At 39.9% G+C, this 12,877-nt stretch overlaps 1 protein-coding gene across 7 annotated transcripts in view; it reads right to left on the minus strand.

The window, feature by feature from the left end:
* The window catches only part of VPS35L (VPS35 endosomal protein sorting factor like), a 115,293-nt gene that overhangs the window by 44,035 nt on the left and 58,381 nt on the right, over nucleotides 1-12,877 (minus strand). For all 7 annotated transcript variants that reach the window (XR_005986759.1, XM_041748320.1, XM_041748322.1 and 4 more), the window contains 5 exons: nucleotides 10,664-10,717; nucleotides 7,259-7,339; nucleotides 4,709-4,771; nucleotides 3,314-3,399; nucleotides 1,946-2,026 (listed from right to left, as the gene is read on the minus strand). Coding sequence is in view for 6 of the 7 variants with exons in the window: in XM_041748320.1 (XP_041604254.1) it covers nucleotides 1,946-2,026; nucleotides 3,314-3,399; nucleotides 4,709-4,771; nucleotides 7,259-7,339; nucleotides 10,664-10,717 (365 nt within the window). In the remaining variant the exon portion in view is untranslated. The remainder of the gene's footprint in view (nucleotides 1-1,945; nucleotides 2,027-3,313; nucleotides 3,400-4,708; nucleotides 4,772-7,258; nucleotides 7,340-10,663; nucleotides 10,718-12,877) is intronic.

The following is a 12,877-nucleotide window of genomic DNA, read 5'->3' on the forward strand; positions in this document are numbered from 1 at the left end:
CAGTTTTTGCTTTATCACATAACTATCTGCTTCCCTCTCCACCCATCAACCCAGCTCATTTTGGGGAGGCATCTTAAAAGTAAATTACAGATCACGATTGCCTCTATTTAATAGCAATATTAATACAAATATAAATATGAAAATGTCAACATCCTTAAGCTTCAATTACACATGTGAAAGCCTATTAATAGTTCCCCAAATTTATCTTTAATTTTTTATAAAGATTTTATTTATTTGAGAGAGGGAACACATGGGAAGGAGCAGAGGGAGAGAGAGGGGGACAAGCAGACTCCACGCTGAGCATGGAGCCTGACTCAGGGCTCAATCCCAGGACCCTGAGATCATGACTTCAGCCAAAACAAAGAGTCGGATGCTTAATCTACTGAGCGACCCAGGCACTCCCCAGATTTATCTTTAAAAATAACTTGAGACTAGAGAAAACAGGAGCCAAGTTTTTTGTGTGTTGGTTTGTCCTAGGAGAAAGTAAATAATGCCAAAGACTGTACATCATTCACTAACAAAACAATGTCCCTTTCAGTCTTTGAGACTCCGTGTCCTAGCCCCTGTTGTAGCTGGGTACGACCATATGACATTTCTGGCCAATGGGATACGAGGACAAGTAAGGGGGAGCCCTCCAAGTTTTCTCCCAGAAACAAAGCTGCTGTCCATCAAAGCCCAGAGGCTATACTTGGACATGGTTGAGGCAAACCAGCTTCCCCTAGGAAGACAAGGACAACACCCCAGGGGGATGGCCAAGCAATGAGACAGAAGGAACCTGGATGGTGCTCCAAAGTAGGGCTACCCTACCTCAACCTTCTGGTCTCACACCTTTAGCAAGAGAGAAATTAACTTTCTATTTTACAAAGCTAAAACCCAGGAGCCTACTAATATAGGTGCCTTTCTGGATAGGTTTTGTGCCTTTATTTCTATTTTTTCAAACTAAAACTAAAAAGTCTATCAGTTCCCGGTATTATGAAGAGTCTTGAAATTTCTATTTTTATAACTAGTCATGAGGTTGACAACATAAGATCCATGAAAATAAAGATTCCAAAATTCAAGAAAAAAGAGAAAAGAAATTAAATTCATCTTGTTGATGGTTAAGTTCCAAAACTGTTTTCTCAATTCTTGTAACATTTTCCAGTGAATCAAGCTGCTGTGATTCTTTGGGGACTAAAGTTCCAGGCACAAATAAGCAGGAACTGCTTCAAATACAATCAGATGGAAACATGGACCAAAAAAAAAAAAAAAAAACTAGAAAGCAAATGAGTGATAATTTGGCCTTTGACCCAGAGGTAAGAAGGCCAATGCACAAGACTGAGCCTCAAGTCTACTGAACACCTAGAGCCCCTCATGTAAGGAATATAAGCCGTTTCATTTGAATTTCAAATAACTGGCTAATAATGAGAAAAAAATGTTAAAGGCTATATTACTGGATGAGTGAACTCATTATTATCCTTTCTGCTGTTCTCAAATCTCCAGGAGACATGGAGCTTGAGTTCACTTGGATGAAATCAACCTTTTCCTCTCAACAGAAATCCCTGTGTAAAAACATCTGCCATCTCAGGGTGCCTAGCTGGCATAGTCGGTTGAGGGTTTCTTGGTTTTGGCTCAGGTCATGATCTCAGGGTTGTGGGATTGAGCCTCACATCAGGCTCTGTGCTCAGCATGGAGTCTGCTCCCCCCTCTCCCCACTCGGTCTCCCTTTTTCAAATAAATCAATCTATCTTTACAAAAAAGAAAAATCTGCCATCTCATTCTCAGGAAGGTTACTACCCTCAGCCTCTCTCTTCTCCTGGACTAGAATGTCCTCATTAGCAAGAATTTTTATAGACCCCATAAAATAATATTATCCACAGTGGCAGCTTAAAGCAGTAATTCCCCAATGCACTATTATGTGGTATTAAGACCCAATCCACGTTATGTTTCAGCCCGAAGCGTGGCTTACTTCACAGAGTCATGCATGGTCTTGCAGACGTGCAAAAGGGCATTCAGAATGACAGGGTCCTTTGTAGGCTCTTGCTGATGCCTACAAGACATTTAAAGACAACAGTAAAAGCTATGTCCACTCACAGCATTGAAGGTGCAGACTGAGTTTCTTCTCTATCACATACCTTTGAAAAATGCAAATTAGTTGGCACTGAACATATAATAGGCAATGTTCTGGCTTTTCTCTTAATTCTTCTTTCAATAACAAGTATGTTTTTCCGCACATATTATAACTTCTCCTAAAATCACAGTAAATCCTCAAAATCATGGTAAAGCTGCTGCATTTCCTCAGCCAGGCAAACCGGTTTTTTGTTTTTTTTTTTAATGTTTCTTTCTAAAGCAGCCTACAACCTCTCTACAATTGTGTTAAGTGCCAGGCAAAATTATTAATTTGGCTTTTCAAATAATATAGAAGGATATGGTCTTATAACAAATCTTTATGTAACTAAAGGCGGTATATTCGTTCCAAACATATTGAATTAATCTTTTAGAAAGAACAACACAAAGAAAGCTTAAAACATACATTATTCAAGCAATATCTAATGTTGCTTTTTCCAAACTGGGTTATTCAAGTTCCATCTTAACACATTTTATTTTACCATATCTATACATTTAATATTTAAGGTGACTTTAACTTTTTAAATTTAACTTTGTCCTAAAAAAAAAACCCATGAAAACTAATTATATATTATCTAATATACTTTATATATTATCTAATTATATATTATCTAATTAAACTAATTATATATTATCTGATATACTTTAAATATACAACTTTTATTTTTTTTATTTTATTTTTTTTTTTAAATATACAACTTTTAAAATCAAAATCTCACTTCCACGCGCCACCTAAAATTATTTCAAGTACTGCCAGCAGTAGGTGGTTTGGGGAAATGCAGATTCAGTCCAAAGGAAAGCAACTCAATTCAAAAACTGATGACAAATCTAAACACTGAAGGTGGAAAGCTTTCTAGCTCTGCGACCTTGACAAGTATAACTTTATTTTTATCTTTTAAAACATTACTCCCTAAGTAGTTCATTAACAGATTGCTCCTTCCAAAAACACATCAGAATACCAGTGGGTGATGGCCAGGCTCCAGCTAATACTGACTTCGTCTTCTTAAGCACTAGTTACAAACTTTTATCATGACTTCTCCTTTTAATGTGAATTTCCTCTCCATGTTATTTTATTTTTTCTCCATGTTATTTTAGATGTTAAATACATACATATCATTAGGCCTCAGAATACACAAAGTGATTCTCATTTGCAATGTTTCACAAGGTCATCAGGAATCCAAGCTCCCCAGTTATTCCATGTTACACTTACTTGATAAAAACTTCCATGATGCATTTGCAAACCTCCACCCGCACACTTTCTTTTTGGAACATGTCCAGAAATGGCAAAAATTTTTCCTAAAAATAATAATAATTAAAAAAGCAGTCTACATACGATCTGCACAAGTTACTGGAAGGAATTTGCAGGTCTCTTTTTCTTTGAAGGTTAAAGCACAGAAAGAGGGGAGCCTGGGTGACTCAGCCAGGTTTAGCATCTGCCTTCAGTTCAGGACATGATCTGAGGGTTCTAGGATGAAGCCCCACATCAGGCTCCCTACTCAGTGAGGAGTCTGCACCTCCCTCTCTCTTTGCCCCTCCCCCTGCTCATGCTCTCCACACCCCAATCAAAATCAATCAATCAATCAATCAATCAATCAATCTTTAAAACAACAACAACAAAGCAGATAAAGAGTCATTCATCTCTGTGAAGCAGGTAGATCAGTTGAGGACTTAGCCACAGATGAAGCAGGTAGTAGTGTTAAAAAACACTTACCAGGTCTGGGGCCAGTTAACATTCTGGGAACCATATAGGCAAGCTTTCCCAGGTAACCAAACACAAAGTGAGCTTCTGTCTTTTTTATGATTGTACTGACTAGAGAAAGAAGAGCCAGGAGTTCAGAGTGACCTCCACATTCTGACTCGACATTTGCTAAATGTGCCCATCTGTCACAAGCAAGGATTGTAACTTCCTAGCGACATCGTGAAAATGGTACAAGGCAATGCACATGGACTTCCAGCACAGGGCTTGGATTATGGCAAATGTCCAAAAAAATAAGAGGTTCTATTTTTAAAATAAACAAAAACTAAATGCAGTGCTATTAGTGTATATGAAGCCTAAAGAGGAAGAGGTGGCAGGGAAGAGAATCTCCTACATCTGTACTTGCCCAGGGCAATGCAGCAGACCTAAAGGGGGCATTGTGGGATATTTTAAAATCTCCGAGACACATAAAAAACATTTTCAACTCCACCTGACACTGAGATGATTAGCTCAACGTATTTCAGAGTTTCAACATTAGATTGCATGTGTGATAGAAGGCAAGTGTCGTATGAAAATCAACATAGAAGAAGACATAAGAAGAGGATGTCCAGTCAGACTCTAGAGTTTGAGAAGCTGTGTGGTGCTCAAAGAGGGGCACACATTCGTGAAAGAAAGAAAAGAAAGAAAGAAAGATAACATTTTTCTCTCAGAAAATGGGTACTGGGTACTAAATTTTCAAACACTGATTGTTATGCTATAAATACTGAAGTTGTTAAAACCTAACTACTTTCTAAAAGAACTGTTAAGTATTTCTTTCAGCCTGGGACACCATGAAAACATGACTGGGACACTAAGCGGACCTCTGGCTCAGACACAAATTTCCAAAGGTAATTAAGGAATGTTACTTACCACTGAGAAAAGAACGGAGAAATCATGGAAGTGCGCAATCACTTTCTTAATTATTGACTGAAGCTGCAAATCCAAACAGAAAACACATCTTTTTAAAATAAAACTTGGATTTTTTTTTAAGATTTTATTTTTAAGTGATCTCTACACCCAACATAGCGATCAACATCACAACCCTAAGATCCAGAGTCAAACGCTCTACCGACCGTGCCAGCCAGGCGCTCCAAAGGTTGAAATAGTTTTAAAAGAGAACCTTCTTTCATAATTTGAAATTACAATTACAATAAGGGACAGCTGGATGACTCAGGAGCAGGAGATTTCTGGGGGTGGGTTAGAGCTTGTCTCTGGCTGAGTTTGCCCATCATCTCACTCTGTGGTCTTGGGGAAGCCACTCCTCAGCCTCCTCTTCCATAAAATGGAGAGCAAAACCATATCTTGCTCACCTTGAGAGTTAAATGGGATAGTTCGTGTAAAGTGGTTATAGAGGCATAGTGTCTCTCCTTGGAAAGCTATTAAAAATCAGCTATGAATATTCAAGTGGGTGTGTGGGGAAATAACTTCCTTATTTATTTATTTTATTTTATTTATTTATTCATGAGAGACACAGAGAGAGAGAGAGGCAGAGACACAGGCAGAAGGAAAAGCAGGCTCCCTGCGGGGAGCCCGATGTGGGTTTCGATCCCAGGACCCTGGGATCACGCCCTAAGCCAAAGGCAGATGCTCAATGACTGAGCCACCCAGACATCCCAAAATAACTTCTTTAAAGGGCCACAGAATCATCACAACTACTCAGTGTGGGTTCTTCAGCTCAAAAGCAGCCACAGGGCGCATGTAAGCAAATGGGTGTGGCTGGTTCCAGTAAAACTTTATTCACACTAATAAGTGGTGTGCTCTATTACATATAGCCTGTAGGTCATACTTCATAGAACCCCATTCTAGCCTATAAGGACCCTGTGTTTCTTGACTCCTGCGGAGAGACAATGAATGGAGTCTGCTAGTGGAGTCAGAGGCCACATCAATGGCTACCCGAGGTGGCACAATCTGTAAGGTAGGCCCCAGATACTCAGGTTATGATGTCTAGCACCCCTCCCCTTGAGATGCACACAGTCCCACTGACAGGGAGAACTACGGAGGTTCTTTTCCTTAAGAAAAATATACACCTCTGCCCCTGGTGATTGTCAAAGAGAGAAAATTTACTGACAGGTACTGTTGTTTATACTAAAAAAAAAACAACACTGCTGTTTAAATCATTTGTTTAAATCACTTCAGACCAGGGGGTTCACAACTCATATGGGCAGCTGTCCGGAATGCAGGCTGACCCTTGGGGTACCTTTCATAAGTTGTTTCTAGCTATGACAGAGTGGTATACTGTAATTATTCCTTCCCTCTTAGGAATGGACTACATTAGAATTATTATGTTTAAAGTCTTCAATTAAATGGAGTCAAGGTCTTACTAAATGTTCCTCAACCAAAATTCTAATGCCTTTCAGTCTTCATTTGCATCAAAAATCTTACAGATCCACAGATCCATCTCCTCTACACGCTTTATCCACTCAGTGATGCTTACCGAGAGCCTACTGTGCATGACTATATGTTGTTTTCATCACCTCTAGAAAAATGTCAGGTAGTCAGTGGCTACTCAATAAATTCTGATGATGAAGTATTTTAATTAGCAAATGGTGAAAACACTCTTACCAAAATGTTAGAATTCTAACCTTCTTACAAGAACATGTAATTAATTTTCTTATACTAAGTGAAGCTAGAAATTGATCACAGGCAGTATGTGCCAGAATATCATATTATTAAATAAAAAATAAAAATAAAATCTTAATTAGGTTGAGGTTACTTGACAGTAAATGAACCTTTGCTGGATTCTGTATTGGACGAGGGAAAAATCTGCCATCAAGGACATTACTGAATCCACCGACAAAACTACAATGTGGACTGTGGAATACACAATAAGAAAATGTTAATGTTAAATTCCCTGGAGTCGATAACCAAACTGTGGTTACATGGAGAATGTCCTTATTCTTAGGAAATACTCACTGAATTCTTCAGAGGCAAAGTAGCATGACGTATGCAACTTGACACTCACATGTATGTATGTGTGTGTGTACACATGATAATGATAAAGCCAACATGGAACATGGTCACAGTTGGGGAATCTGAGTAAAAAATAATGGAAGTTCTCTGAGCTATTCTTTCAGTTTTCCAATAAGCTTGTCTTTATTTCCAAATAAAAAGTTAGTTTAACCGGAAAACATATGCCCTTTACTTACTGGTGCCAATCAACTCTGTCAGGGCATCCCATATCACATCTCATGCAATCCTCACAACCAGTCTGAGCATAGGGCTATTACCCACATTTGACAGGTGATAAAACTGACGTATAAAAAGGTTAAGTAACTGAGCCAAGGGCATATGGTGACAATATGGTAGAGCTAGGATTAAACCCAGGATTATCTGATCCTACAGCCTGACTCATGCAACATGCCTATGTGATTCAACACAATCAAATTCTAACTGTGGAAATGAGAAAAGCAAATCTGTTACCTGAGGGTAGGAGTCTTCAAAGGCACGATCTGGAGTCATGTGCTTGATGACATCAGCCAGAACAGTATTCACCTCTCGTTTCTAAGTATGGAAAATAAATCTGTATTAAGACACTGAAAGGCAGTCACTGACTACTTTTCTGGGGGAAAGGACCAATATTTTCAGAATATATTACATATCTTCCAGGAAACAGTTTCAAATCGTCTGCTGGAAATAACTTAAAGGGAGAAATCCCACCTCTTTCACAGCCCTGAAAAGTAACTGCTTCTGTACCAGGTCAGAACTAAACTGTTGTTCTCGGGGACTCTGGGTGGCTCAGTGGTTGAGCGCCTGCCTTTGGCTCAGGGTGCGATCCCAGGGTCCTGGGTTCAAGTTCTGCATCAAGCTCCCTAGAGGGAGCCTGCTTCTCCCTCTGCCTATGTCTCTGCCTCTCTCTGTGTGTCTCTCATGAATAAATAAATCTTTTTAAAAATGTTATTCTCAAAGGTTCTGGGCTGTCCTTGCCTTCTCTGAGTGCTGGTAAAATCAGCCATGCCACTTTCTCCCTGCCTGTCCCTGGCCACTCCCCAAGCACTGGCAGGAGGAGCGGCAAGGCACTGTGGGAAGTGCACAGACTCGGCCCCTACAAGCTGAGTGCCTTCGAGGTCCACCTGTGCTTCTGTCGTTGTCTGTATTGGAGGTCAGCCAGCCACAGTCCAAATCTAGCCCTGTGCCTGTTTTTACATAGCCCATGAGCTAAAAATAATTTCTACGTTCAAACCAAAAGGATAGTAATATTTCATGACAAAAATTATATGAGATGCAAATTTCAGTGCGCATCAAGTTCATTCAAATACACAGCTGTCCTCACTTATATATTGTCTGTGGCTGTTTTCATGCTACAATGACAGAGTCGGATACTTATGGCAGAGATCGTGTGGTCCACAAAGCATCAAACATTTACTATTGGCTCTCCACAGGAAAGGTAGGCTGACCCTCGGTCCTTATAACAGGAATAGTGAAGCCTCCTGGCAGGGTCTCTATGAGGTTGCATAGCCGACAGGTAAAGTGCCTGGTATTTGTGATTCAAAGTATTTGAATCACAAATATGTGTTACCTAAATAGTTGCCCTCATGTTCACTTTCTTGCTTGATGCTCATTAAACCAGAAAACATGTTTATCCCCATTTTACAGATGAGGATGTGGAGGCTCAGAGAAGTTAAGTGACTTAGCCAGGGTCATGCAGCTTAAAAATATAAAATATCTGACAATGGCACTGAGAGGAACCAGAGCTCCTTGGAGAAACAGCTGAGGCTGAATCTGGAATTAGAAATATGCCAGGGAGCCTGCAACATCTTATAACAAAAAGCAAGGAAGGCAAACAGTATGGTGAACATGTCAGAAGGACTCAGGAGCCAGCCTGAAAAGGCATCCACTGTGCAAAGAAGGGACAAATGAGCATCAGTAAGAATAATGTAATTCAAGTATATTTAAATCCACGCGTCCCTAAAGATACCAACAACTGCTCCTCACTGGTCACCTTTGGGGATGCTAAGGAATCCAATCCTTATTCTAAAATTAGGAAAGGAAAAGAAAAAAACCCAGCAGCAATCCTGCCTTTTCTTTGCAAACTGTCCTTCAGGGTAACCAAACAGCCAAGATGAAATTTTCTCTTTCTACAAGTATCCTAGATAATGAACAGAGAAGAGTTGATTATAATTTCAAATATTGCCATTTTGCAGCCCCTAAGAAACTGTGAGATGCAATGAACTTTGGTGGCTGCCCATGTTATAGAGAGACAGCCACATACCATCATCTTTCCAGGAGAAGCGCTCAACTACCACCCACGGTGCCAAGAAATTGAATCTGAAGCTGATTAAGTCTTCAGAACTAACTGCTATAGGCAGAACTAACAACAGAAGAGCACCATCAGCAGATGCAACTAGTCAGTCAAGACTGGGAAACTCTACAGGACAAATGACCCAATTTCTTTAACGAATAAATCACAGATGGAGAGTGGAGGGAGAGAATTTATAGTTCAAAAGAACTCTAAGAAGTCTACTGCAATGTATAGACTTTATTTTAATCAAGATTGAACAATAAACTCTAAAAAAAAGTTTCAAGATGATTGGGGAAATCTGAACACTGATTTTTAATGATATTAAAAACAGTATTAAATTTTTTTTTAGTTAGAATAAGCTATTAGAGCTTGGTTTCAGAAAAGGGAATCTTACACTTTACATATATGGGCTGGGAACTGGCAAGTGAAGACACCATGTTTGTGGTTTGCTTTCAGAATAACTCAGGGGTGGTGAGAAGTGGTAAAGATATAAATGAAACAAGATTTGTCATAAGTTAATCACTTCTGGGTGATAAGTTCAAGGGATTTTGTATGTTTGAAATTTCCAAAACAAAGCATAAAACTAAAATTGGACCAAAAAAACAAAATCTACAGATCAAAAAAAAGATAAAAAAAAAATCTACAGATCAGCACTTACATAATGCTTAAAATGAGGCTAAAGCCAATCTACCGAGTTAAAGGCCAGGATGGTGGCTGCCTTCAACTTCCGAAGGTTGGGGACTGTGACTGGGAGCAGGACTCAGGGCACTTGGGGGAGTTATTCCCTACTTTTTGATCTGGACCATGATCACACAGGTGTACTTCCTCAAGACTCATTAGGCAGCAAACTTACGATATATGCATTTTTCTGCATGTATGCTATATACTTCACTTTTTAAAAGCTGATGAAAATAAGCATTCTGACAATAGGATAGCAAAGACATTAGCAGCTGGCAGAACTAGGTTCAAATCCTACTGTACTTCCCAAACTGAGGTTCTAGTCTGGGCACAGGAAAAGAAGTACCTTTGCTTAGAAAGAAACTATACACAAGTCAAAAATGTGTAGGAAGTGCTACTGACTGGACCCCCAGGGAGAGTCACAATGTGCTTTAGCATATGAGCACCTAAGGTATCCTATGGTGAAAAAAAACTACTTCACTTGGTGTAATGAACCATTTCCCCAATTTACATGTAAGCGTGGAATACTTTTGTTATAGTGTAACTATTAACACTCCACTACTCTATAACATAAAAGATGTGACTCTGGGATGCCTGAGTGGCTCAGCAGTTGAGCATCTGTCTTTGGCTCAGGGTGTGATCCCTGGGTCCTGGGATCGAGTTCCATATCATGCTCCCTCTGGGGAGCCTGCTTCTCCCTCTGCCTGTGTGTCTGCCTCTCTCTCTCTCTGTCTCTCATGAATAAATAAACACAGTCTTTAAAAAAATAAAAAAAAAAGTTGTGATTTTTATAAATTAAGGACAATTACCATTGTAAAATGCTAAATGCCTCACTCAGCCTTATACATTATCATAAACATGAATAAAAACATAACTCTTCCAAAAACAATACTGCAGGCCACACATACCGTGAAATGCTTGCAGGTGTACTCCACCCACACTTCGGCACAGTTAATGTAGTCCTACAGAGAAAAAACAAAAATGTCTTTACAATAAGACCACGGTTGACCTTATGGTGAAAGCTCATCAGGTACAAATCCCTTCAAGGGCTCTGATAATTAAAAGAGGTAAGTGATAGGAATTTCAAGACTGGTTGGTTCTTCCACAGAAAAGTCTAGCCCACTGATATATTTTACCCTCAGAAGCGAGTTATCGAAATACAGAAGTTGCTTGAAACCAATTAGACTCTCATTTCAGAATTGCTACTTGGGCCAAGATAGAAATCTGAGAACAATCGAAAGGCAGCAGAGATAAAAGTCACAAGTCAGGGCCACATCTCAGTATAGAAACTGAGGGTGGATCCAGCTGAACACCAGAATTCAATGTGATTTTTGCATTTTCTGAGGAAAAAAAAAAACAGGCCTCCTACTTTAAAAAAATAAACCATTTTTTCTGATAGAGGGATGACATATACATTGTAAAAAGGTTAAGAAAGCACTGAAGATCTTAGGTAAGAAATTATGTGTTAGATTCAAGTAGCTGGGGAAGGGCCCAAAGAGAGACTATAAGCTGATCACAGAAATGGCAGGGAGCATCTAGTATGGCCACCTACCCTGGAAATCACTTGGGTGAGGGTAAAAAGTGCTAGAGGAAAAATACAGTGTGCCAGTGCATCTCTCCTGTTCCTACACTTTAAGGAAAAGAAAGAAGAAATGGGGAAGGAAGAAAATAGTTATCTCATTCACACAAGACAAGCCAGGAACATGTGACGGTCTGATTGGCAAGCTGAGAAGGCTGTGTGAAGTTAGAGACTGAGGAAAACAATTAATGTGGCCCTTTTGAGGCCTTTGAAGGTTGCACACAGAGGCACCACAGGCCAGGAGGCTTTGGATTTACATATCCCCAAAAAGCTGTTTAGTTAGCCAGTCAGAGTTTGGTTAAACAGGATTTCAACAGCTTAAGTTTAGTGAGGGTTTTGCTAAACTTAACTCAGGGATGTGATTTGCTAAATGAGTTTCTGATTTTTCTACATCAGTCCAGATATTCTCAATATACTATTGCAAATGTGGTGATAGCTAAGGGGTTTATCACTGAACTCACTCTAGTATTTCCTTCTTTGGTAAATGATTGTGTCAAATGTTACATACCCATATTCCGTTATTTGCTGAATTTCAAGATGTTTGTGTCCAAAGTCCCTATGCCCCACAGTGTGATGGCATTAGGAGGTGAGCCTTTGGGAAGTGATAGGGTCACGAGAGTGTAGCCCTCATGAATGGGATAAATGCCCTGATAAAAGGGACCCCAGAGATCCCACTCACCCTCTCTGCCGAGGGAAGAAGAAAAGCCAGCCTTCTGCAACCCAGAAGAGGGCTCTCACCACAATTTGACCATGCTATCACCCTGAAATCAGACTTGTAGACTAACTGCAAGAGATATATTTCTGCTGTCTGTAGGCCACCTAGTGTACGGTGTTCTGTTATAGCAGCCGAACTAAGACATGTTGCTAGCAAAAGAGGAAGAGTGTGAGGTGTGATGAAGTCTGCCCAGCTGGTCCTTCAGCCAAAGACAGGCATTTACCCAAGTGGCAGCCACAAAATTTGCTGGTGTGTTGCCTACAAGGATGGTGAGACCTGAAACCCAAACCTCCAAGACTATGGCCATCACTACATGCATTCAGCACCTAACACCAGTTGATCCATTTTTCTAAGACTCCCTGACCTGAGGAAAGAGGCCCCAGATATCTCTGTTCAGGGGACAACAGTTGAAGCGACAAAGCTAATTACAGGCTTGATTGCTGTTCTTCCACTTAGGAATATCCTACTAAGTTGATATTTTCAAATCCAAATACAATAGACAGCTGCACTTTGGATGCTGTTTGCAAAATCAGAGGTCTTTTGAAATTTCAAATGTCATTTTACACTTTTAGTGCACACTGAGGTCTCAAGAATTAGACATAATTAGGATATAATAACCAAAGAAACAAATCTTTAGAGCTATCAGTTCTCCACTACAGGTTAACAAAACACAATTTAAAAAGTATTATTTCTTTAAAAAAGGAAAAAAGGCTATCTGGGTGGCTCAGTGGTTGAGCACCTGCCTCCAGCTTAGGGCATGATCCCAATCTCCCGGGATGGAGTCCCACATCAGGCTCCCTGCAAGGAGCCTGCTTCTCAGTCTACCTT

This window comes from Vulpes lagopus, chromosome 3 (genome assembly GCF_018345385.1).
Source record: "Vulpes lagopus strain Blue_001 chromosome 3, ASM1834538v1, whole genome shotgun sequence".
NCBI classification, from domain to species: Eukaryota; Metazoa; Chordata; class Mammalia; order Carnivora; family Canidae; genus Vulpes; species Vulpes lagopus.